Source organism: Sabethes cyaneus, chromosome 3 (genome assembly GCF_943734655.1).
Source record: "Sabethes cyaneus chromosome 3, idSabCyanKW18_F2, whole genome shotgun sequence".
Taxonomy (NCBI): Eukaryota; Metazoa; Arthropoda; class Insecta; order Diptera; family Culicidae; genus Sabethes; species Sabethes cyaneus.
The window spans coordinates 185760963-185787388 of NC_071355.1; the positions used below are offsets into that span (position 1 = coordinate 185760963).

A 26426-nucleotide genomic window follows, 5' to 3' on the forward strand; every position below is an offset into this window, starting at 1 on the left:
GGTCTCTCCCCGCTCAAACACTGGGTGTAGAATTTCGCAACAAGACTATTCTACACGCTACAGCAAAAAGGAGCGAAAGTAATCAATTAAAATGTACAAGTTATGAGGAAAACGGAGGAATAAATAGAAAGCGTTTTTTCTTCTGCTTTTGCAGGTAATATTTTGTAGCTAAAAATGACGGTTGGTGTTCGGTACAGCAAAAGATGGTCTTTAGACAAACTGATAAAGTTCATTGAAATATGAAAATGTGACCAAGTACACTGAGAAAACTTTTCGTATAGTTTCTATGTGTCCCACACATAGATTTTTGCAATGTGCCCAGTTAATGAACTTTATATGCCAAACAGTTATAATTAATATATTTTTTATGTGTATAATTGCACATACAATTCATATCCGTATAATTTTTATGTGTATTTCTAGGCGGATTGTGCTTATATGTGGCACATGAAAATCATCTGGAATTTCATATGGAAATTTACCATTAGTTATATGCAGAATATTTTGAGTGTATATGACTATCAAGTTATCTAAAAGTAAATATCCGGAACAGATTAAAATATTGCTGGTGTTACTTCCCGGGTTACCAATAAGCATTTCCAATGCAATTTAAATGCAAGCCAATAGGCATTTAAGTTGCCTCAAATGCTACTTAAATGCTATTTTGGCAAAATAGGCGGCTACTTGGCTGCTAGGCCTCTTATAGTGCTGACAATGCTTATTTGCAGCTAGTTACCGACAAGAAGAATTTAAATAGAATTGTGGATGCAAATTTACAACAGTTATGCAGTCAAAAGGCTGATAAACAGCAACCTGCAGTATAAAACGCCGGGGATGCTAATAAACGATTGATTAGCTGCTTATACTAATGCTTATTGGTTACCTGGGTTATTAACCAATCATGTTCTACTGTCTTACCTGACCTACTGCGAATATGTGTTATTGCAATAAACGTTATATTTGCATGTTATTCGACAACATTCACATAACATTAACTTTTCTTATGGTTTCAACGTGAAAATTATTTTGAGTGTCACTTCCTTACAACTTTACCGAACTTTAATGTGAGTTTCACATTTTTCTCTAAAATTAAATAAAAAGAAGAAAACTTATCCAATTTATTTAACCCATTATGACCCGGGTATACCTAAATTTGGACCAAATGAAGTGAAACTCTGTAATCTATTATATTATGGCTCGAATGTGTCGGGAAACGCAAAATCGTCATTTGGAATGCTTTCAGGGCCAAAATATCGCAGGTTAAATATTTTATAGGCTCAGTTTCAAACAGACAAATTACAAAGTTTTTTACAGATTTCTTACCGAATTTTGTGATAGACTTTACATATAAATACTAATTTACATGTCAGGTAATGTTTCGTCACTAAATGTAGACTTTTTCATGCGTTTTGGAGACAAAATTTTTTTCGCCATTTTTTCAACTTTTTTTCCGCCATTTGTCACAACTTTGCACTGTTGAAAATACAGATGAAATGACAAAAACTGACAAATTATATCACACACACATCAGATTGATGTCTTATCTCTCTTGTAGTGATATATTAACAATGCTAACTATTGAAATTCAGCAGTAAACAGGTTGTGAAGACGAGGTATGATATATCATACGCTGGGTCATAATGGGTTAATTCTACTATGTATATTTTATTCACGACCGATACGTATTTCGCCTACGACGTGCAGGCTTCCTGCAAGTCGTAGGCGAAATACGTATCTGTCGTGAATAAAGTATACATAGTAGAATTAAATTGGATCTTTTCTTCTTTTTATTTAGTTTTAGGTTTCGTATTCTACTAAGGTCCCGTACAGAGTAAACGCGACACGACTTCGCTCTCATGTTGCTAAATGCACAGTCCTGCTTCGGGCGAAAAAGAGCTGCGCGTATAACTACTGCAACAAATGTCGCGTCGCGTCGCATGTCGCTTGCACTCTGGCGGTACCCTAAGACGCTCCAAAAACTTCAATCATTTTTCTCTGCTTGCAAGTACATTTTGGGTCAAATTTACGATTAAAATTTGTAATCCACAGCCGCATCATAGCAAAATATATCCAAAGATCATTGCACGGCGCGTAACCTCACTTCTAGTTTGAATTTTTTGTGTGGTTTGTTTTAATCACTATCTTTTATCACCAAGCAAAGAACGCACTGACGTCTGCGTACATTGGTCTACAACCATTCGCCCATCTTTTGCCAGAATATTCTTTATTTCGGAAAGCGGAAGTTCTGTGTGTTTCTTTTCCTTTTGCGTTACCCTTTTCACTAAACTAAAGCCTAGTGCATACTTGGTTGTTTACGTTTACAAGTTTACAAAGATAGCCCGGAAAGCCGCGAACATTGTTATCAAAATAAAGATATTGAAAGAAGCTTATTTTTCTAGCTGTAGTAAAAATATAAGAAATTTGCAAAATAATGGATGATCAAGGTTGTCCCAGATGTAAAACTACGAAGTACAGAAATCCATCGCTGAAGCTTATGGTAAACGTGTGTGGACACACTTTATGTGAAAGTTGTGTCGAACTGCTGTTTCTCAAAGGATCCGGCTCCTGTCCTGAATGTAATGTTGCACTACGTCGCAGTAATTTTCGTGTGCAATTATTTGAGGATTCGACGGTGGACAAAGAGGTCCAAATTCGCAAACGAATTTTGAAAGACTTCAACAAGAAGGAGGATGATTTCAACACCCTAGCCGAGTATAATGACTATCTGGAGATGATCGAAGAGATCATTTTCAATCTATGTAACAACATCGATATTATCAACACCAATAAACGGATAGAGCAGTACAAAAAGGAAAATCGTGATATAATACTGAAGAATAAATCCAAACTTAGCAAAGACGAACTAGAACTAGAGCAGCTGATTGAACTAGAGAAAGAGCAAACTGAGCAACGCAAAAAAGAACTAGCGATGATAGAAGTTGAACTGCGCAAGCAAAAGGCTAAAAATAAGGAAGATCTTATCGATTCTTTAATGGCCAGCTATGAGGATGCCAGTGCCATTGTGGATAAATTCGCTCAGAGGGCGGAAAAACAGCAGCAGATTACCATCCCGAAACCGATGGCTCCTCCGGCACCCAAGCAAACACACTTCTCAACCGGTATCAAATTTCAGTCTCAACATGGCTTTCTTCCGGTGCCCAAAACCGAGGAAGGGCCATGCTATGCTTACGAACCACAAATATTTCCCAAGGAGGGCCCAATGCAACCCACTTTGGAGGAGATTCAAAACAATGGTTATGTTAAGCATATAAGGTAAGCTAGAAGCAATTATAATGACGTACAACAAAGTGAAGAGTAATTTTTCGTTTGATTTCAGACAAGAAACAATCTCCGAGCAAGCAGGTGGTTTCAACACTAGTATTTCTTGCTTAAAAGCAATTCAAGAAGCTTTGGTTGGACTATACCACGGTTGTTGATAATTTGTATTAGGGCAAAATTCTTTTAATTTTTGTTAAGTATGTTAAGCTATGTATGTAATAAACCAACTTATATTTATCACTTTTTATTTTTACATTACATTCGATGTATTTCGGGTGTCCTTTTTTCGTATTAAAATAGCATTTTACGCACTAGTTATTGATTCGCGTATCAAACATATCGAGGAAATTTCAAAACTAGTTCGTTGAACAATGATAATTCTGATCAGTTTAGCAATTATACTAATTTTTAAGTTTTCCGAAATTAATTTGGTTAATTTTAGTACCGCGTCCGGCAACTAAATTAACCAGCGTTCCTCGGCCCCGGCCGATTACCGGAATATGTGTTTCCAGCGGAACACGAACTTCGTTCAATTTCAATTCCCGAGACCAGGGATTCGGTTTCGATAATGCATTCGTATTGTTTGCATTGGACTTACCAGGTTTTTGACCCTCGATAAACTTATAGAATGGGTTGGTTGTATTGAGAGATTCCTGAAGGGTCGGGAAATCGTGGCAGTTTATTTCGTCGGCAGCAACTCGGCTGCTGTAAATCGTTGTGTTCGCTTGATCAATACTTTGGCGTTCCGAACTGCGTGGACGGCGGCTGGCACCATCCCGAGTTTTGTTGGATGGCAAAATAGTTTTGTTAAAGCGCGATGAAACACAGGAAACCGTTTCGGTTATCTCAGTTGGCAAAGTCATGTTTCTGGGTAGATGCTTACCCGGTTCCATGTCGAGTCCTAGATCCAAACAGCAACTATCTGATATTGTGAATGCCCAACGAACGCATTTCGACAGCGAGCAATGAATCGAATTACCGAGTCCTTCGTGTACCTCACACCCAATACCTATAGTATACGCGTATACATCTTTTTCCAACAAAGCTTTAGCCATATGGACCGATGGAAATGTGCATATATCCAAACCATAACTTTCGGTTGCCTGTTTCAAATAGTAAAAATAGTCCACCAGTGGACAAATTTGAGGTTCGAGATTATCAACTCCAGTAGCTTCTAAGATACCAACTAAAATGTTGGTCACCATGGCCAAGTCTTTGTTGTATGTAAACAGCCGTGGAAGCTGTTTTTTGGTAAACGACGTGCCAGTAAATTTAAATATCGCTTTCAAAATTTCTTCGAAATCTGTTTCCCCGACGGCGTCAGGTGGTAACGGAAGTTGATGAGTTTCGGCGGTATGCAATTCTGCGTCATGAGCCAATCCAAGTGGCAACTCTTGAGGATTAATCAAAATATGTATACGATCCTTGATGCCGTCTGCCAAACTGTATTTAACCATAGCCAGTTCTGCCGGAATGTAATCATTTGTCGAAGTAGCGCAGAAATAATTACAGGAAATCATAAACACTTCTAGCTCTTCCAGCTTGTTACTCTTAACGGCACTGTGTATCATGGTCATGATAAGTTGTTGAATTTTCTGTTGATGTTCTCGTTGTTTTTGAGCTTCTGTCTCAACCTGTGAAAACGCAATGCCCTGCGAAGTGTAACGTTCTCCGAGCAAGTCCTTCGGATGTGCTCTGTATTTTTTTGCCATGATATTATAGGGTTCCCGTTCATACGGAGCGAGCTTCTCCCAGAGTGGTCCAGCACGTTCGGTGACTTCTGGCATACCGCCAGTAAAACGGTACCCGGCTGCTTCCTCTTTTTTTCTAAACTCCAGCATAAAAAAGAAGAACGGCCCTTTGGCTGTTGCATTTTTTTTCGGAGGCATTTCTGAAATTAAAAGCATAAAACCTTTCTGTGAGCATCTATTTGTAAATAGATACGAACCAATTCATGTGATATTTTAACTTGTGAATATGGTTTTTGATTATTACGGTATAAGAAGAGAAATAATCGTACGGTACTTACCAACTTGCAAATTGACGAAAAACTCTTGTTTCGATAAAATTTACGATTTTAAAACCGTATTTCACATTAGAAATGACAAACACAAAAGGCAAAAGCGAAAGCGCTTTTATTTCTCGAATTCGGCTGCCGACATGGATGCCAGATTTTAAAAAATATACTCTGAGGCTGAGCTCTTCGAAAACCGAACGAAAACTGCTCGGAATGCAAACACTTGGCAAACACTGAAACAATAACCATAGTATCTCACAGTCACATATATAAATATCTCGCAAATCCACCTTTTCGCGTGCTTAATGGCGGCTAGTACACTTTTCGACAACGTTTATTTGCTTTCGGGAACCCCGCTCACGTACGCTTGAAAGTTCTACAACAACAATCAAGGCTGGAAATATCAACTTGACGTGAATAAAGTTATCAAAGCCATGCTAACGTTTTTTGAAAGTTGTGCCCACTAGCCGCCATTACGCACGCGAAAAGGTCGATGGCATATATGTGCCTTTGGCAACTTTATTCACGTCAAGTTGATATTTCCAGCCTTAATTGTTATTGTAGAACTTTCAAGCATACGTGAGCGGAATTCCCAAAAGCAAATAAACATTGTCGGCAACTGTACCCACTAGCCGCCATTAGGCACGCGAAAGGTGCTTAAGCGGTGCATTCTGCGCCACTTTACCCTAATATTGCCCGTTTCTTTGGTAACAAAATGCGCTGCTCACTTCGCGTACGAAAGGGTGGGAAATTGATAATACACAGAAGCCACGGATCGGATGTAGTTTTGCTTAAAGTAAGTGTAAAGTTTACGTCCACTATTGGGGAACGTGACAAAATTGATCGTAAAAAAAGAACGATAATTCAAACTTTGGACGTAATACGAGAGAACGTTAATTCAAATTTTGGTTGTAAACCGAGAGGACGTTAATTCAAGTTTTGAATGTAACAAGAGAGAATGGTAATTCAAATTTTGGACGTAAAAAAGAGGATGTCATTTCGAATTTTGGACGTAAAAAGAAAAGACATATCTCCTAATGATTTTTGACGACGACGAGAATTCAAATTTTGGACGTAAACGACAGGACGTTCATTCAAATTTTGGACGTTAAACGAAAGGACGTCAATTCAAATTTCGGACGTAAAACGAAATCACGTAACATGAGTGGACGTAAAAAGAGATTCTAGTGTATCACTAACAAACTGCAAACGTAATATTTATAAAATTCAAAGGGAATAAATTTGAACAAAATATCATATAATCAAAACTGAATTTTCAGTAACAAATTAAAAAAAAGTTGGTTGCAACTAAGGTAAAATGTAAACAAAATCTAAATACAAATTTGAAATATCCAAGCAGCATTAATTCCATTCACAAGGGAATTAAAACGAATATGGTATAAAAAGTAATTGTAAATAGACTGAGAACAAACCGAGATAAAGTAAACAGACCCTAATTTTCCGTATAATAACTAATAAACAAATAAAATCTGCGTTACCTCTGTTTTTTGTGGTAAAAAATTATTTTCGTTTTATTAATATTGCTGATTGCAAGGAAAATTGTACCATCCAAAGTGCGAAATCGCTCATAAAACTGCGATCCAGCATTAAATCGTTTCGGTGTCTTCGGCGCACTTTTTCGTTTCATTCCAAGCAATAAGTGCGCCGAAGAGACCGAAACGATTTAAGCCAAAATAGCAGTTTTATGAACGATTGCGCACTTTGGATGATAAAATTTTCCTTGCAATTAGCAATACTTAAAGTCATTTGAATTTCAACTCATCTCTTATATGTTTCGTAACTAATATACTTTGCTTATTTTTTGTTTTACAATTCTGTCAAATTTAGCCTAATCATATCATATACGTTATCATACATTTTCTCTTGCCATATTTAAGACTTAATTTGTACAAAAAATAGTTAAAATTGATTCTCTTATCAAATTTTACCCGATAATAAATTTTAACTATGAGTAGCTACATCCAGTTCTAAGAAAATACATACAATTTTACAATACTTGACTTTTAAAGAACTAAATAAACGTTCTCAAGTATATTCTCTGTCTTCACGCATGATCTGTATAGACACCGTCAGGAGCTGTTTCCATGGCGCGAATCATATCGCAAACACATTGATTGGCCAAAACAACATAAAATCCATTGCAATTCTATCAGCAGTGGCATTTCGATACGCTGCTGTCTGGCTTGGTTTGGTTTCATAGATTCCTACTATGGACATCACAATAAAGCCTGTTTTTTCCTTCTCGCTTAACTATAAGGTATTCGAGAAGCTAGTAACTTGTGGAAAATACGATGGTATACATTCCTGTCTTACGGTGGTGACCAACGCGGATAAGGTAAGTTCTTGTATTTACTGTGGACGAATGAATAGTTTATGGCAATGGCATTTTCCTCTATGTCCAAGATACTCATACACACACCACATAAACGCTATGGGCTGCAAAATTCAAAACTATCGGTATCGGAAATTAAGAATGACATAGCAATGCTTAATATGAATTTTTCCATTCGAGCATTGATAGCGGGAAAGTTGAAAAAGGACGACGAGCGCGATGTACTCGTAATTGGCAGTGCTTCGCACTTCCTAGGTAAGCTCGCTGTGAAATAATATATGCATCGGTAAATGAATTGTAATAAATTTCAGTTTATCATGTCGATGAAAATTACAATTTGTTTCAAAGAGATTTCCACGAAGGTGTTCGGACGGTTTTGATAGGGTCATTTTCTTATTTCTCTGGATATACATTAATCGTAGGAGGAAATGGTACGTAAGACAATAAGATTATGCATTTTATCATTTAAATTTAACTTATTATTTTCCTCTTTTTTCACTACAAAAACTTTTTTGTTTCTTGATATTCAAGCCGTGATCAAAGGGTTCGATTCACACGGTAATGAAATTCTTTGGCTGATAACTGCCGGAGGAGTAAATTGCTTGCTTTTAATGGACGTGAACAAGGACGGTCAAAATGAGGTAGGTTTATGCGGCGCACAACTTCACTTGTTAACAGTTCACAGGAACTGGTTGGTTCACTAGCTTATTGTAGGCACGGATGACGGTTGCATAAAAATCTACAAGAAGGACACACTGTTGCATGAATTTACCGAGGGCAACGAGGTGCAAAATCTTATGATGATCAACCAGAACCAGTTTATGTATAGCGTCAAGAATGGAACGATTGGTGTTTTCGACGAGAGCGTTCGATTGTGGAGAATCAAATCGAAAACCAGGGTCACTGCTATGGTAATGTACGACATATTGGGATGTGAAAATAAGCAAATTATTGTCAGTTGGAAAAGTGGCAAAATCGATGTACGAGACTGTCGGACTGGAGATGTACTAATTAAGATGAAGCTGAATGATTTTGTGTGCGGGATTGCGTGCAATGATTACCGAGGAATCGGCGTTCTTGATTTGGTGATCGTTACAGCAGATGGCGAAAGTTGTTTCTCTTTGTGTAATATAGAAGGACAAGTTATGCTAGACTACTTTTATTTTTTCAGTTCGAGGTTATACAACTCCAACCGTAAATCTTTTGAATCTTCATAACTTGGCTGACGAAGAAATGAACGGTCTTCTCTCGCAGAAGCAAAAATTGTTGCTTGAATTGAAACACTATGAGAACAATATAAAATTCAACAAGGAAATCCTTAGTAGCAACGACTCACAGTTAGTACAAAGTGTACCAGACGACGTGGGAGTAATACCATCCAACACACGGCTACAGATAGGTATTTCAACAAGCTACGATAGCTCGGACATGAACATAGACATTACCGTTTCTACCAACAACGCCACTACCATACGAGCGGTGTTAATTTTTGCTGATCAACTATTCAAGGAAGAAACATTGATTGCACACCTTACCAAAGACGTTTCAAGGATTTTGATTCCTCTAAAAACTGTGAAAGACAATGCACAGGACATTCATATAAAGGCTTTCGTTGGCTATCCCACAAGTGTGCAGTTTCATGTGTTCGAGTTAACACGTCAGTTGCCTAAGTTTGCCATGTACACTATACCGCATAGTCTAACTGGTTCACCGAAAAGCATTGGTAAGTCATCTTTCATACTACATAAACAAAAATCTTGCTATGTTATGAACGAAGTATTTTATGATTCAACTGAGTATTATTTATTATTTATTATTTACTAGCTGACCCGACAAACTTCGTATTGCCACAAATTAAACTGTATTGTACATAAATCGTGAATCTCGGATGACCTTTGTCACAATCTCGAGTTTTGCAAGTTTCTGAGGAGTTCATGGGTGTTTTAATATACAAATTTTCCCCACAGTAAAATAGAAAACAACTCCCACCATTGCTTAGCCTGATAAAATAAAGCGGATAGCATTTAAATATTCGCCATAATTACAAACCATTTCACCGAGTACCATTTTGCGGAACACCAATTCTCGGTTGACCATAACGCGGAATATAGAGTTTCACAGAATACCATTTTGCGAAAAACATTACGCGGGATGTACTATTTCATGGAAAATCTTTTCGTAGAAAGTACCATTTCGCAAGAGTGACCCAATTGAAGGAAAGTAATAGATGTCAGTAGATCTAGGAAAATAAATAAATCTAGATAGAGGTGATCTCTGCGGGGGGCTGCCCTCCCGCAGTGACCGACGCTTCCGACGGCAGATCGCCGGCAATACTCGCGGCCTGTGTCCGTCTCACCATGAATCATCTAATGTTACTATTGATAGTTTCTGGTGGTCTTGTTAATGACTAATGTTTTATAAAAGAGTCTAAAATTTCTCGAGTTCAATTAGTTTTTGAGTTCCGCAAAAATTTCTGTTTTATTTGTATGACAGTCCTTTTCCTTTTTGGTTCCTTTTTGGTGAGGGGTCTCAAAAAAATTTCTGCCTCCAAAACCCCCTAACCCTGCTAAATTTAGTTCCATTGGATTGATTAGTTCTAGAGTTATGAGAAAATTGGTATTTCTTTTGCATGGGAGCCCTTCTAAAAAGTTAAGGGGTCCTAATTCATCATAGTAAAAATTCTTGCCTCCAAACACACCCACATGCCAAATATGGTTCCATTTGATTGATTCGTTCTCGAATTATGAGGAAATTTGTATTTCATTTGTGTGGAAGCCCTCCCCTCTTAAAAAGGTAAGGGGTCCTAATTCATCATAGAAAAAATTCTTCCCTCCAAAAACACCCTCATTCCAAATATAGTTCCATTTGATTGATTAGTTCTTGAATTATAAGGAAATTTGTATATCATTTGTATAGGAGCCCCCCTCCCTCCTAATTCACCATAGAAAAACTTCTTGCTTCCAAAAACCTTCACATGTCAAATATGGTTCCATTTGCTTGATTAGTTATGAGGAAATTGGTATTTCATTTGTATGGAAGCCCCCCCTCTTGAAGAGGAGAGGGGTCTCAATTCACCATAGAAAAAAATCTTGTTTCCAAAAACAGCCTCATGCCAAATTTTGTTCCATTTGCTTGATTAGCACTCGAGTTATGCAGAAATTTGTGTTTCATTTGTATGGGAACCCCCCCCCCCTCTTAGTAGGGGCAGGGGTCTCTAACCATCATAAGAACCTTTCCTGGCTCCAAAAACCTCTACATGCAAATTTTCACTCCGATTGGTTCAGTAGTTTTCGATTCTATAAGGAACATCCCGACAGACAGAACCTCAAGTGCACGAAATTATTGGTTTGACGGGGAATGCCAAGAGCGATAGAGAGGAAAAAAGAGCTTGAGAAAACTATCTGAGCATATCCAAGAAAGAGAATTTGGCCAAGTATCGACGAACGAGGAATCCTGAGGAGGAAAAAGCGCCAAAAGGAGGACAGAGATCGTGAAGAGTTTGAACAACTATTCCGGGCTAATGATACCTGCAAGTTTTACGAGAAGGTTAACCAAACTCGCAAGGCCCACACACCAAATCCTGACATGTGTAGAGACGAGGGAGGGGATCTAATCACAAACGAGCGCGAGGTGGTCGACAGGTGGAAGCAGTTCTTCGATGAACACCTCAACGGCGATATAGCAGCAGGAGACGCAATGGAAGTTAACCTCGGAGTACCTACAAATGGCAACAGCGTACCTGCTCCCGATCTCGAAGAGATCCGACGAGAAATCGGTCTGGTGAAGAATAATAGAGCCGCTGGAAAGGACCGACTCCCGGCAGAGCTCTACAAAAATGGCCAAGAACCGCTAGCAACGGTACGTCACTGGCTGATCTCAAGGATTTGGGAAGAAGAGAAACTACCGGAGGAGTGGATGGAAGGCGAGTCTGTCCATCTACAAAAAGGGCGACCAGCTAGACTGCTGTAACTACTGCGGCATTACGCTGGTCAACGCCGCCTTGAAGGTGCTCTCCAAGATTTTGTTGCGTCGTCTATCTTCAATAGCAAGAGAATTCGTAGGGCAGTATCTGGCGGGCTTTATGGGGACCCGTGCTACTATGGACCAAATTTATACTCTCCGACAAATCCTTCAGAAATGTCGAGAGTACAACGTGCCCACGCATCATATTTTCGTGGATTTCAGAGCAGCATACGATACCGTTGAACGCGAACAGCTATGGCAGACAATGCACGAGTACGGTTTTCCGGACAAACTGACGCGGCTGATCAAAGCTACTGTGGAACGGGTGATGTGCTACGTGCGCGTTTCGGGGACACTCTCAAGTTGACACTCTCAAGGATCAGTTGGACATCACCCCGTTGATGGGAAACATATTTCCCGAAACCGGTAGGTTTAAAAGGTAAACTATCCGTTTGTAAGAACTATTAGTGTTATGTCCCGTTCACTAAATATTGACACTCTCAAGTCTTTTCGAATCGCGCAGAAGGTTACGGCATGGGGATGGACTGTCCTGTATGTTATTCAATATCGCTATTGAAGGTGTGATCCGGCGAGCGGGCATCGAAACGAGAGGAACGATCTTCAGCAAGAGTAGCCAACTCCTAGCCTTTGCAGACGACCTCGACATCTTTACCAGAAACCGTGAGACGACGGAGGCAATCTACGCCAGACTAAAAACGAAGGCTGGGGGGATAGGGTTACAAATTATTGCTCCAAAAACTTCAGACAAATTAATGCGTTGAAAACCAAAGCTCCCGAGAAAGTAACGTTTGCCTCCCACGGACAGGTACTATTGACGGCGATGAACTGGAAGTGGTTGATGAGTTCATATATTTGGGATCTCTGGTCACCGTCGACAATAATACGAGTAAGGAGATCCAACGACGCATACAGGCTGGAAACCGAGCCTACTTTCCCCTTCGTAAGACGTTTCGATCAAGGAGCATACGCCGCCACACAAAGCTGACGATACAAAACGCTAATCAGACCGGTAGTCCTCTACGGACTTGAGACAGTAACTTTACTTACGGAAGACATACGTGCACTTGCCGTTTTTGAACGAAAGGTGTTGCGGACTATTTTTGGCGGAGTACAGACGGAAAGCGGAGAGTGGCGCAGACGTATGAATCACGAGCTACAGGCACTGCTTGGAAAGATTCTCATCGTACACCTGGCGAAAGTTGGGAGACTACGGAGGGCCGGCCACGTCCCAAGGATGCCGGACGATTGTGTAGTGAAATCCGTTCTCTTTAAGAACCCCACCGGCACCAGGAATAGAGAGGTTCAACGTGCTAGATGGCTCGACCAGGTTGAAGCCGACTTGCGTGTGTCGAGACGCGCAACGAATTGGCGACGAGTGGCCCAGAACCGAGTACAATGGAGAGGAATTCTTGATACAGCAAGAGCCACCCCGGCTCCCGGCTGAATAAGTAAGCAAGTAAGAAATTGGACTTGAAATCAAAGTTTAAATTTGACTTAAAATTAGAATTAAAATTAAATATAAATTGGGCAAAATCGGACATGCAATTGGACTTGAAATTGAACTCGACATTGGACATTAAATTAAACTTGAATTTGAGCATGGTCACGAAATTAGACATGAAGTTTTACTTGAAATTAAAATTGACATATTTAGTCTTAATCTTCTATATGTTTATCTGGTTTTTAGTTCTTCTTCCGCTTTTTCCACTTTTTGTTCTGTTTTTTCTTCTTTTCTATACCGATTTTGTTTGATTTTTGCTCTCACTTTTCATACTTTTCCTTGTTTTTCTTCTTTCTCTCATTTTTCTTTTTCTCTATTTTCTATTTTTCTATTTCTATTTTTACTAGTTTACCACTTATTTTTTGGCATTTTCTTTGGCGTTTTCCGTCTTTTTTCTTTTATTCGATTGTCTTTTTCTAATCTTTTCCTTATCATCTGTCTGGTTTTCCTCTTTTGGATGCCCCGTTTTTCTTCTTTTTATCACGTTTATTCTGTTTTTGACTCCCTTTTTCCTTTCTGCTACAGTTTCTCTACCTTTTTTCTTTGGTGCGTTTTCCTGTTTTTCTTTTGTTTTTTCTGTCCCATTTTCTCATATCATGCCCATTTTCCATCTTGGTACGTTTTTCCCGTTTTCCTGATTTCCTTTATCGGTTTTCATTTTTACCTCGTTATTGATCTTTTCCTTTTTGATTTTCCTTGTTTTCGGTACCATTTTCCCTTTCTTGTCTCCCTCTTTTTCTTTCCATCTGTTACATTTTGTCACGTTTTTTTATTTTCTGTTCCTCTTCTCTCTATTTGTTTCGTTTCTCTTTTTTTCTCTTTCTTTTTTTTTCTTTTTTCTGCACGCTTTTTCTTCTATCTCTTGTTTTCCTGTTCCCTTTTTCGACATTTTCAGTTCTTTTTTTCTTATTTCTGTTCCACTTTTTGGTCTTTTTTCCACTTTCAGACCCAGTCTCTTTTTGTTTTCTGTCTTGTTAGCTCTTTTTTTCGTATTCGTTTGTTCTGTTCTTCTTCTTTTTATCTTGCTTTTCCTCCATTTTTGATTTCACGTTCTGTTATTCATTTTATCCCGTCTGGCTTCAATTTTTTATTTTTTTTGTTCCCTTTTTTGTCCATATTGATTTCATTTTCTTTTTCATTTTCCTACACACTTGAAAAACTCGATAAAATTTACCGAAATCTCAACAGCCGCACGTTCGGTAAAAGTTTCCTTGGTGCATGTCGACGTTTACGGATCTTAAGTACCGTTTGGTAACATGAAAAAATTTCCCGAATGGTCGGCTGTTGAGATATCGGCAATATTTCACCGAATTCGGTGCTCTTTTTTATGTGTGTAGTTCTCTTTATCGTTTTTCCTCTTTATCGATCAGTCTCCATCCTCTTTTTGCCTCGTTTTACGTTTCTTCTCCTGTTTTCTTCTTTTTCACTTTTTTGTCCCTGTACGTCTCGTTTTCTCTCCCATTGTGTTACGGTTGTTATTTTTCATGGAAGAAACTTTTTTTTGGACTCGAAATCAGTGTTGATATTGGAATTATGAAATTAGAATTAAATTTGGACTTGAATTCAAGCTTAAATTAGGCTTGCAACTACCCGGTCAACACTGAATGTAACACAATGTTGCTGTTATGTAACACAGAAGCAACATTGTAATGTAACAAAGTTATCAAAATTTGACGTAACATTTAAATAAAAAAATGGTAGCATTGTTACGTTAAAATGTTACCTGTAGGTTATGTAACAATAACATTAAGTTTGTTACATTACAACTTTTATCAACATTTGACGTAATATTTAAATGAAAAAATGGTAGCATTGTTACGTTAAAATGTTACCTGTAGGTTATGTTACAAGAACATTAAGTTTGTTACATTACAACTTTTATCAACATTTGACGTAATATTTAAATAAAAAAATGGTAGCATTGTTACGTTAAAATGATACCTGTAGGTTATGTTACAAGAACATTAAGTTTGTAATGTAACAAACTTAATGTTATTGTTACATAACCTACAGGTAACATTTTAACGTAACAAAGCTACCATTTTTTTATTTAAATATTACGTCAAATGTTGATAAAAGTTGTAATGTAACAAACTTAATGTTATTGTTACATAACCTACAGGTAACATTTTAACGTAACAATGCTACCATTTTTTTATTTAAATGTTACGTCAAATTTTGATAACTTTGTTACATTACAATGTTGCTTCTGTGTTACATAACAGCAACATTGTGTTACTTTCAGTGTTGAATACCGTGTGTTCACCACAGAGGTGCTGGACAAAAGGAGACTGCAAACCCCCCTTATTAAGCTAGCGACATGGGATGGGTTATTTTAGACACAAACTGTGCCTCTTCGTTCGTCTGCTGTTGAACCACCGACCGAGAAGTTTAATCTAACTTTGTTTTTACTGGCGGGACGACGACACTATGCAGGCTCTTGCGACTTACAAGGCACTGCGTGTGACGTTTGATACTTACCAAATGAAACTGGTACTGGTATATCGATACTTCTCAAACTGTACCAAAATCTGCAAAAATAACGGAATATTTAAAGTTTCCACCACTATAGGTACTACCACAACTACTCGAGCATCTACCCTACATGAATTAAAAGGAATCGAATAATATTGTACCTTGCAGCAATTTTACGAGTCCTACGCAAATACGTTTTTTAATAATAATTATCCTGTACCTGTTAAATACACTGAAACTATACTTGTCAAGCAAGGAGGGGTGCAGTGCAGAGGCAATAACGACCAACTGATGGTTTAAATTGCTAAATTGCAAATATCTGTGGTAAACGCAGAAAATAACCACGCTAATAATTTTCGCGTGGGACTCTAAATAGGTGGAAACTCCGCAATAAATGATTTGGAATCTAATGCCCTTTTTATTTGTCGATTATTTAAAGAACAAAGATTGGTGACGGAGGCCTGAATATATGTAAAGTCTCGAAAATACTAGGTGAATTGACTATGTAGCTGCTAGTAAATGCGCTTGCAAGCTAATCGTAAACTGCGTGAGTTTATGATCAGCTTTTAAGTGCACTTGCTAGCAGTTAGTCAATTCGCATAGTATTTTCTAGGCTGTACATACATTCTGGTGGGAAGTATTACTTAGGTGTCACAGTTAAGTATTTTTTGTGACGTTACAAAAACATTTATATTGTTACATAACAGAAATAATAGGATTGTTACATAACAATGGCAATAATGTAGCGTAACGTTACATTGCTTTAATGTTATTGCAATGTTACATAAACATTATCGCAATGTTACATTGTAATGTAACAATGTTATGTAAAAAAGTGGGAAATTTCAACCATCATGTTACTCTCAGGTTACGTAACTTCAACGTCACATCATAACACAGTTACGTAACAACCTGGTTAATGTTATGTAACAATGTTGACCGGGTAAGCTTTAAATTTAATTTATAACTGAACTTGACATCGAACTTGCAACTTTTTACGCAATTAATTTAGTTATTGCAAAAAAAAATTAAAAGCTGCGGACTTCTGGGTTTGGAAAATTATTTGGTTTTCTATTAAATATTAAAGAGAAGGTGGAGCACGTGCCCCAGTGTGCCCCAATTTCGGAACGCCAGTGATAAAAGTACATAAAATCATTAAAATACTTGAATAAACTAGTTTACTTGCAGATTACCTACTTTGAGATGAAATCATGCGATTAAGTGCAGTTCAATAAAAAAAATCCGAGATGTTTTTTAATAGTTGACACACAAAGTTATGTCTTAAATAATCCTCCGTAACATCCATAAATTCTGTAAAGGTTTTGAAAATTTAAATAATTATTTAATTGTCTATTACATTGCCTGGTACAAGTGTTATAAGTTTTGCAATGATGAAATGTTCTGTTATTATTCATGCGACTTAATTTTAATAAAAATGGAAGACATCAATGTATCGTACAGAAATCAGTAATCTATATCCGTTCAACCGATAACATGAGAGTCATTAAACCCGATTTGGTTGTGTGTTAATCACAGCTTTACACCTATTAATTAGAAAGGTGAACGGTACGTGACTTATCTAGTTCATGCTCTGCAACAGTCACGACCCACTAACCAGGCGGCTAATTTGTATCGGGAAGATGATAATTGCGGTTGTATCGATTATAAGCTGCCTTACTAACAAACAATTGATGGTACATATATGACAGAAGTTTTAGCTGCAAATAGCATTGTTTTCCAACGTGCTTACCAGATGCTTTACCAATTTCGATCAACCAAACAAAATTTACATGAATATCACGTTTCTTTGCAACATTCACACTAAAACGTGTCGTTTGTTTTTGCTATCCATACTCTTGGTTTACAGCCTACATCAATGGCCTCTCAAGTGAGAAAACTCCCGGCGAGAGCTTCGTTGAATTCCGTATCACCGAACGGTTGAAGCGGATTTGCATATGGATTAATCAGGTAAGTTTTTTTATATCACTGACTGTCGCAAATGGTAGTTTCTGTAAATCGTGCATAGCCAGCGAGCGTTGGCGTTAGCCAGTTGATGATGATCTATATATCTATTTTTTCTTCGTGGCACGCAGAACTTCTTGCTCCCGTCGGACATTGAATATATGACATCATCGGACTCTGATGCAACGGAGCTAAAGCTGAACTTAATCAGTCTGCGCACCGGCAAAAACGTATGCCTCCATTTCAACAATGACGGCAAAACCCGTTTTTACACCGAAGACATTGGACTGGCCGGTGACCTCATTCAGTCTTTGGTGCAGTTTATGAATATTGAAAATATGAATGTAAGTAAGTACGGAGCAGAGAAACCGATACTTGTTGCATACCCCCATTAGGGTGACAGTGACAGTGGAAATGGACATTTCCGATTTTTTTGAGAAAGAAACTGTTTGTAATTTTTATGAAAAATTTCTAGCTAAACCGAACTGTAATTTCTCGCAAAACTGGATCATGTCAAAAATTATGTTTTCAGTTTTCATATACAACTTTAATTAATAATATTTGATATGTTCATTTTACATGTCATAGAAAAAATCATAACTTCACTAAATCGCTTCACTAAATAAAGTACAACTAATATATTGACCCATGCAAAATCGGTCATCCTATTACCTATATACTGCAAAGGCGTACTTTATAATGCTTCTTCCTTTTGCAGGCTAGCGCTTATTTTCCGTCGGTTTACTCAGAAATCAGAGATCTGTTCAGTAAGTTGCAAGGCTTGCAAGAGACTGAGAAACAGATAAATTCTGAAATTATTGACAACATAAATCAAGTTAAAAGCCATCTCATACGAGCAGAGGATGCTCGATACTATAATGGGTAAGTTTTGCTACTGAATGATCCGCTGAAATAAAAAGACTGATGAACGAATCGAGAACGAACACTCGTGTTTTCTGATCAATCTAATAAAAGAATTTTTTCACGATGCTACCTCCCAAAGTGATCATGTTATCAAATATCACAACGAGATGATGAACACCAACGAAGATCTCGTGAAAAACTACAAGATACGCTTGGTCAACACAGGCGAGGTACAACTGGCACTGAAACGTATCCATAACATACTGTATAGCGCATCGAAGCTGAGAGGTTCGTAGGTACCTTGCTAATTTCTCAATTCAAACTGTGTACACAAAAGTTGTACGCTACATTAAGCACTTTGCACCTTCAGGTTGTACGTCTGATAGTTATGGTTTTGTTCGCTCGTATTGGTGCGTCTTCTATTTTCGGTTCAATTTTTGAAATTATGATTTTATACTGGTGTAATTTAGATCAATACGATTCCGTGTTCTTAATATTACTTTGGATGTAGGTATTCACGGTCTTTTTACGATTTTTCAAAACAAGCAATTAGTTGATTTGATTTTCTGAAGTTTTTTGGAGCGTCTTAGTAGAATACGAAACTTGGTTGATTTGATTTTGTTTCCATTCCAAAAATCTTTTCTTATTTTCTATTTTTCTTTTTATAGGGTAGATGATCCATTAGTTGCGCCACTAAGCACAACATAACTTCATTTTGCTTGTTTATTGAGCTATATGCTTCAATTAATGCTTGTGGGATATAAATTTATCAAATACAAGGTATTTGTCACAAGGCAAGACAATTGCTTTCGTTGTACGAGAAGCTTTATAAAGAAAAAATGAATTTTCCGATTCAATTATATTGTACCAACAGTTGCGCTAATGTTTCCTTAATTAAGTTTGATGTTCCTGTAATTGTGTTATTCCATATACATTGCTAGGTTGCTAAGTGAAAAAACATCGTAGCAAAACTATAGATGAGCGCCTATAGTTGTGCGCTCCAACTGCGCGTTAGATTTTGGAAAATTGGCATTTTAGCAAATAATGCTTTAATTTTAAATGATGTAGTCTAACTACCAATACTTCTAAAAGCCTATTTTATATAATGAATGTAATGGTTTTATCTAAAATGCTACGGTGACGAAAATATGCATTAATAATGAATAGTGGCGCAACTATTGGTACTACCACAACTATTGGATCAACTACCCTATATATTTTTAATATTATTTTTACGCAATTCAACGGCTGTATGCGCTTTTTATTCACATGGCATAGTTTCGCATAGAGCAACCTAAGTGTCATTATATATGTAGTTCCTCTTTTTCATTTCGATAATATTATAAAAAATAGTTTATTATCACCAAATGTTGGATCTCCTTTAGTTCAAAATTCTGCACTACTAGAGGTTGACCTACTTGATGAAATTATAAAAAGAAAATCAATCTTGTTTTAATCTTCTCAAATATATCCTACTATCATATTTATTAACCTCGTGTAAATACTGTTGATCCATCACTTTTAATTCGACTTTCAGTCGGAACCTACGCCGCTTCAATCATTACTAAGTTCAAAGATGCATTAAAAGCTAACAACATCGAGGCCGTCCTGAGAATCATTGAACTGGGTGAAACATAGGCGCCGCCGCCGGAATGAAAATGGAAAAAAGCAGTTGAATTGTTTGCGTCTAGAGACGGAGACTAACAACCGATGAAGTCACTGAGTCATCTGTGCGGAGGCGGTCAGCCATCGTAGTCCGTCCGGAAGTAAGTTTAAATGTGGCGCACGCTTAGTTATTACTGTTATTCTAATTGTTGTTGTTGATTACCGGGTACGACAGTACCTTCTTTTAGTTGTATTGATTGGATGTAATGTACAGACGTGAGCGTTAAATCGTTTCATCCTACACTTTTTTCAATTTCCTCCCATAGCTTGCATGGATTATCGGCTCCCGGGATCTGTATATACCCAGTAATGCTAGTGATAGTTCAATATTTTGCTGTTAGAAACACTCTGTAAAAGAATTTGCATTGTATATTGAGACTCAGAAAACAAATTCACAGAAGAAGGTTTGGTTTGTAATTTTCGGTGACTAAGGTTTACACAAATCCGTCTAGCTTATTTCTTAGTGTGACAGAATTCGTTTTTTGATTCCTATGATTTGTTATATGGGATCCAATAATGGTATCGGTAAACTTAAAACAAAACTTTTATGTAAATAAATACTGATCTTTGATCTACTAATATTATTGATATTGATATTATTGACTTTGATATTATTGATATTGACTCATTTTTGACGATGGCAGCAATCTATTAATTCCATGCTTTGTGTATTACGCTGACAAGGTTTTGTAAATATATTTTACTAAGAAGCTCAACAAAGAAACTTTTCCCAGATAACTAATAAGTATTTCCAGTGCAATTATTCAAATGTATGTCAATAAGCATTCAAGTCACCTTAAATGCTACGTAAAAATTACTTTGACAAAATATACGGCTACTTTACTGCTAACCCTCTTATAGTGCTGACAATGCTAATTACAAAAAGAATTTCATGCAAATTTACAACAGCTATAACATGATATGCTAATAAACGGTTGGTTTTTCTGGTCTGGTTCTGGGTAGTCATTACAAATAGAATTTATTTGTATTAAATGGAGTTTTCATTATTAGTTAATTTCCCATCGATTGATATAGGACGTTATACGTCAATTTCAAATAAAGAAAAATAAAAAACAAATATTTTTAGTATTGCAAATCATTTTTTAATACGCACCACCAGAGTAAACTGCACTCCATTCTGCGTCATAACAAAACCTTTATATAAGACCACAGAGTATAGACGGTTTAGTGGTGTAATTGGTTAAACAACACGCTCAACTAGAGATTGGGAGCTGTGAGTTCGACTCTCACCTTCGCTAAGTCTATATTTTTGGCCTAACATCAAGAATTTTCAGTTTGCCTGAATCTACATTTCTTGCATTAAGCATTTATTCTTCCCCAACAGAAAAGTAAAGCCGACTGCTATACGTCGTTAGAAAAAAGAAAAAAAAATCTATTTAAACAATGTTGAATGTACTGAGTTAGTTAGATATTTATTTATTTTAATTGAAGTTAATATGGTTTACGCAGACCTCCTTTGATTTGACTTCTGTGTGATAATAGTGATTAAAGAAGTATCAACTTATTGTTTATTATTTTGATCAATCCTTTTATTAAGGTTTAGGTACTACAGAGTGCAATAAATATACTTTTGCTAGGATTAGTTTGATTAAAACAGATTTGTTGATAGACTAAACTGTATTTTATAGTAAACAATCTAATAGTTTAAACTTGGTTTTATTTGATGATTCGATGACAGCCTGTATCAAAAAAATTGTATTTAAAGTGAAATAACATAAGTATTTGTTGACAATAAGTACAGGATTCTTGAATGAAATCATGATTAAGGCGTGAAATTAAATATCATTTGTATTGAACTAGCAGACGATCGATTAAACGAAAAGAAATTGAAATTGAAAAGAATTCTTAAGCTTGAAATATCTCTTATCAGGAAGCGAAAACAATGAAGCACTACCCCGGGGAGGAAAGAGTTAATCGGAACTGCTATGCATGTAATCACCGAATCATCCATTCAATCCATTACGGTAAAAATTAAAATTCTTTGTTAAGGGTAGACCCTACTCTGGAAAATCGGAAAAATCGAAATTTATTTTGTACCTTCAGAAAGGAAATTCCAAAAGGATTTTTAGATATCTGATCTTGTTGAGAAGTTACAGCAAAAACTACAAGGTATACAGCCCTAAGGGTTGTACGAAAGGGTGACGTAGGCCTATGTTAACATTGTATTGCATTGTACATATTGAATACATGTTTTACTCGATGAAGTATTCCTCTATGTCAGGAACCGCTACGGAAACCGCTCGTGAGGTTCAGATCTTCGTTCGTTTATTGTGAGTGATCTAGTCAAAATGCCGTCCCGGAAGGCACAGAATTATGTCATTCGAGCTCCTAGTAGATGTTTCAAGATAAATGTGAATATCATCCATCAATCAGCCTTGGTGGCCTCCAACATCAAGTAATAATTGAAGAAAAAATTGAATTTTCTTTCAGCTAAAAATATATCTTTGATGTATCAGCAACAGCAAAAATTGTTTTAGGGAATTTTACAGTGTTGTAGCTAGTAGTTTGAAGTTGTCGTTAATGTTTTATATTAACGACACTTTACACAGTAGTTTGAAAAGAACGCCACAAAAGTAGTATATATTTAGCGTTTTAGGTACGATAAAGTAAACATTTTTACAAGAAAGTCAATTTGCAATTATAAATGCAAAGTGCAGATTACCAAGAATTTTATTTAACTTTCATTTAATTTGTTGGTGGCCCTTAAAAGAGCCATTGGTTACAAATAACATCAAAGCCAAAGCAAGTATTATAGGTTCTGGTACCTACTTACTGATGATTATCCTTAAATCAACTGAACTAATCAGAAAGCATTTAAACACAGTATATTAGCCATAGTTTAACTATTAGTAGCTGTTATTTTTGATATGAAGGTTACTTTAGAGTTGTCGCCATCAGTGGATGTTTAGTCCGCCAAATTATGACAATTTAACACCTCTGATGGCAACAGGAATGTAGGTTATCGGCATCGGTTCATTGCATCCTGCACCGAAAAGCTTTTACTAGCCGTTATCTGAGTGGTCTGCTCCCGTTTGTCATTCGTACTTACCGCTAGCCTTCCATGTTAACGAAATTTGACCTTGTTTTTACATACATTTTCACTATTAAGCGTATGAAAGATTATTATAAGTATGTTACTATAAAATTGCTGGACATTTTATCTTTCCAACGACATATTAAGCGTTATGTTTCGTTCAGTAGTATAGAAGTTATAAGCACTTGAAATCTTTCATTCAAACGTTACACTTCTATTTTCGTTTTCACAAAGTGCTACCCAGTCTCAGTATAGTAAACAAAGACGTAGTCCTACGTCAAAAATGTGGGTTCACTTCAAGGGAAGTGCATTGCTGTACGAAATTTCAAACGCGTTTTGCTCGATACCATGTTTCTTTATCTGGCGGTACGTGTATCTACTGACCCTTGTCCAGCAGGGTAAGCTGGCTCAACTTGGAAGGGAAGCTAGCCGCCTGAAGCTTGAAATCCTGGGACTGAGCGAGGTCCGCTGGCCGGGTACTGGCGAACACAGGACATCATCCGGGCTAGTCTTGCTCTACTCTGGCATATGAGGTGAAAATGCTACTCGAGAAAGAGGGGTTGGATTCCTATTGAGCCCAGGGGCACATGCGGCCCTGATGAAGTGGGAACCGATAAATGAGCGAATAATCGTTGCCAGATTCAGAACGCGGGTTAGGAACCTTACCGCAATCCAGTGCTATGCGAAAGAGAATGAGAGTTGAGAAAGAGAGTTTTTACAGCCAGCTGAACAGCGTGGTTGAGAAAATCCCGAAGGGGGAGATCCAAATCCACATGGGCGACTTCAACGCGAAGATTGGCTCAAACAACGCGGACCTTGAACGCGTCATGGGACGCCATGGCCTAGGAGAGATGAGCGAAAACGAGGAGCTGTTTACAGAATTCTGTGGTAATAACAACGTGGTCATTGGTGGATCGCTCTTCCCCCATAGACCAGTACATAAAGTCACGTGGGTTTCCCGCGACGGCCGAACAGAAAACCAAATCGACCTCATCTGTATCAGCCGGAAATGGAGAAGGAGCCTTCTTGATGTACGCAACAAACGCAGCGCTGACATTGCATCTGACCATCATCTTGTTATCGCTGAGATACGTTTGCTCGTCGCACGTGTCCAACGACGGGGGGAGAAAGTTGCGTGCCGCTACAACGTTCGCCGATTAGAGAATCCTGAGGTGAAAAGGGCCTTTGTCGAACAACTTGAATCTCGAGCCTCGGAGCTGCCACCTGGTGGAACCGTCGAATGGATCGGCATCAAGAACGCCTTCATCACGACCAGTGATGAAACCCTCGGCAAAGCACGCAGCGGGCGGAGGGAGTGGATTTCGGATGAAACATGGAGGAAGATCGACGTGCGGAGAGAGGTGAAAGCCGGCATTGAGCAGGCACGGACCAGATCGGCTAAGACAGCTTCCCATCAACGATACGCCGAACTGGAGAGGGTTGTTAAACGTGCTTGTTGGCGGGACAAGAGAGCCTGGACTAACTCCCTAGCCGAACAAGGAGAAACCGCCGCCGCCAATGGTGATATCCGTTTGTTGTACGATATTTCTCGCTGCCTTAGTGGTGCCAGGATGAATACAAAGATGCCGCTAAAGGACAGAGCTGGTCAGCTATTGACTGACCGTACAGAATAGCTTAAGCGATGGACTGAACATTTTGAACAACTCTTCCGAGTTTCAAATGTCAGAGACCAATAAAACCAGCAGCCTATGACGCCTACAGTTCGTCGAATTAATCGCGTCAACTCGGAGGCGCCATCGCTGGATGAAATTGTAGCAGCCATCAAGAGTATGAAATTCAATAGAGCGCCAGGGATAAACTGTATTTCAGTCGAAATGCTCAAAGCTGACCCATCTTTGTCAGCCATGATGATGCTTCAGCTTTTCAGCAATATATGGGAAACCGCAACTTTCCCGGTGGACTGGATGCAGGGCACATTGGTCAAAGTCCTTAAGAAAGGAGACCTAACTGAATGCGGTAACTGGCGTGGCATCACGTTGCTCTGTATTACTCTCAAAGTACTCTGTAAGGTAATCCTCAACCGGATACAGAAGAGGATATGACGCTACTCTCCGGTGGCAGCAAGATGGATTCCGTGCTGGCCGATCATGTGTAGACCATGTCACTACGCTCCGCATTATATTGGAACAGATCAACGAATTCCAGGACTCTCTTCTGCTGGTGTTCGTTGACTTCGAAAAGGCGTTCGACCGACTCAACTACGAAAATATCTGGGGCGCACTTAGGCGTAGAGGAGTTCCAGATAAGCTAGTCCATCTCATCGAGGCACAGTACGAGGCGTTCTCGTGCAAGGTTTTGCACGACGGCGTCTCGTCCGACCCCATAAGGGTTACTGCTGGTGTGAGACAGGGCTGCATTTTATCACCGCTTCTGTTTCTCATCGTTATGGATGAGATATTAGTTGGAGCAATTGACAGTAGACCAAATCGAGGATTGCCTTGGAATCCTCTAACGATGGAGCAGCTAAATGACGTCGACCTAGTCGACAACATTGTCTTGCTCGCATAACGCCGAAACGACATGCAGAGCAAGTTAGATGACCTTTCCGAGAGCTCCCAGGCAGCAGGTCTCACAGTCAATGTAGCGAAAACTAAGTCTATGGTAGTGAACACTGACAATTCCACCAACTTCATAGTAGCGGGACAACAAGTTGAGCAGATAGACGCCTTTCAATATCTTGGTAGCCAGACAACGCCCGATGGTGGTACCAAGACTGATATAGCCACACGAATCAGGAAGGCTAGGGGTGCCTTTGCAGGTCTGCGAAACATTTGGCGCTCAAACCAGATCACTCTACGTACGAAAACCCGAATCATTAATTCAAACGTTAAATTCGTACTGCTGTATGCCTGCGAAACGTGCTGCGTCTCCACTGCGTTGTCAGTGGAGACAACGCAACAACTGCAGGTATTCATTAACCGGTGCCTGCGATACATTATTCGTGCCTGGTGGCCGGAGAACTGGATATCCAATGAGGAACTCCATCGTCGGTGTCATCAACGGCCGATAGCCACAGAAATTCGTGAACGTAGGTGGAAGTGGATCGGACACACCTTGAGGAAAGGAGCGAACGAGTTTTGCAGAGAAGCACTCGACTGGAATCCACAAGGACAGCGTAGAAGAGGCAGACCCAGAAGCTCGTGGCGACGGAGCTTGGCTAACGACATTCGGGCTGTAAACGAGAACCTGTTCTGGCGACAGGTAAAAGCCATGGCGGGTAACCGTCAGCAGTGGAGATCTCTGATTTCAT

At 38.4% G+C, this 26426-nt stretch overlaps 3 protein-coding genes across 3 annotated transcripts; 2 read left to right on the forward strand and 1 right to left on the reverse strand.

Annotated features, from left to right (window-relative positions):
* The first annotated feature begins 2285 nt into the window (after positions 1 to 2285).
* Positions 2286 to 3497, forward strand: LOC128743210 (CDK-activating kinase assembly factor MAT1). Its single transcript, XM_053839739.1, has 2 exons — positions 2286 to 3273; positions 3338 to 3497. Exons 1-2 carry the CDS (start codon positions 2432 to 2434, stop codon positions 3435 to 3437), a joined length of 942 nt encoding a protein of 313 aa, XP_053695714.1. The 5' UTR covers positions 2286 to 2431; the 3' UTR covers positions 3438 to 3497.
* A 183-nt stretch (positions 3498 to 3680) lies between these two features.
* Positions 3681 to 5168, reverse strand: LOC128740492 (protein maelstrom homolog). Its single transcript, XM_053836035.1, has one exon. The coding sequence runs from the start codon at positions 5166 to 5168 to the stop codon at positions 3681 to 3683; it is 1488 nt and encodes a 495-aa protein (XP_053692010.1).
* A 2358-nt stretch (positions 5169 to 7526) lies between these two features.
* LOC128742878 (Bardet-Biedl syndrome 2 protein homolog) lies at positions 7527 to 21127 on the forward strand. Its single transcript, XM_053839368.1, has 11 exons — positions 7527 to 7652; positions 7721 to 7904; positions 7961 to 8080; positions 8181 to 8290; positions 8354 to 8759; positions 8821 to 9372; positions 17477 to 17577; positions 17703 to 17915; positions 18290 to 18453; positions 18575 to 18723; positions 19973 to 21127. The coding sequence occupies exons 1-11, from the start codon at positions 7527 to 7529 to the stop codon at positions 20071 to 20073; spliced, it is 2226 nt and encodes a 741-aa protein (XP_053695343.1). The 3' UTR covers positions 20074 to 21127.
* Positions 21128 to 26426: the final 5299 nt, after the last annotated feature.

Bases quoted from the DNA above. Each gene is read 5' to 3' on its own strand.
- LOC128742878 (XM_053839368.1), top strand. From the start codon at position 7,527: ATGGACATCACAATAAAGCCTGTTTTTTCCTTCTCGCTTAACTATAAG. The intron at 8,291-8,353 runs GTAGGTTTATGC...TTGGTTCACTAG, and splicing joins ACAAGGACGGTCAAAATGAG to CTTATTGTAGGCACGGATGA. The intron at 17,916-18,289 runs GTAAGTAAGTAC...TTCCTTTTGCAG, and splicing joins TGAATATTGAAAATATGAAT to GCTAGCGCTTATTTTCCGTC.
- LOC128740492 (XM_053836035.1), bottom strand. From the start codon at position 5,168: ATGCCTCCGAAAAAAAATGCAACAGCCAAAGGGCCGTTCTTCTTTTTT.
- LOC128743210 (XM_053839739.1), top strand. From the start codon at position 2,432: ATGGATGATCAAGGTTGTCCCAGATGTAAAACTACGAAGTACAGAAAT. The intron at 3,274-3,337 runs GTAAGCTAGAAG...GTTTGATTTCAG, and splicing joins GGTTATGTTAAGCATATAAG to ACAAGAAACAATCTCCGAGC.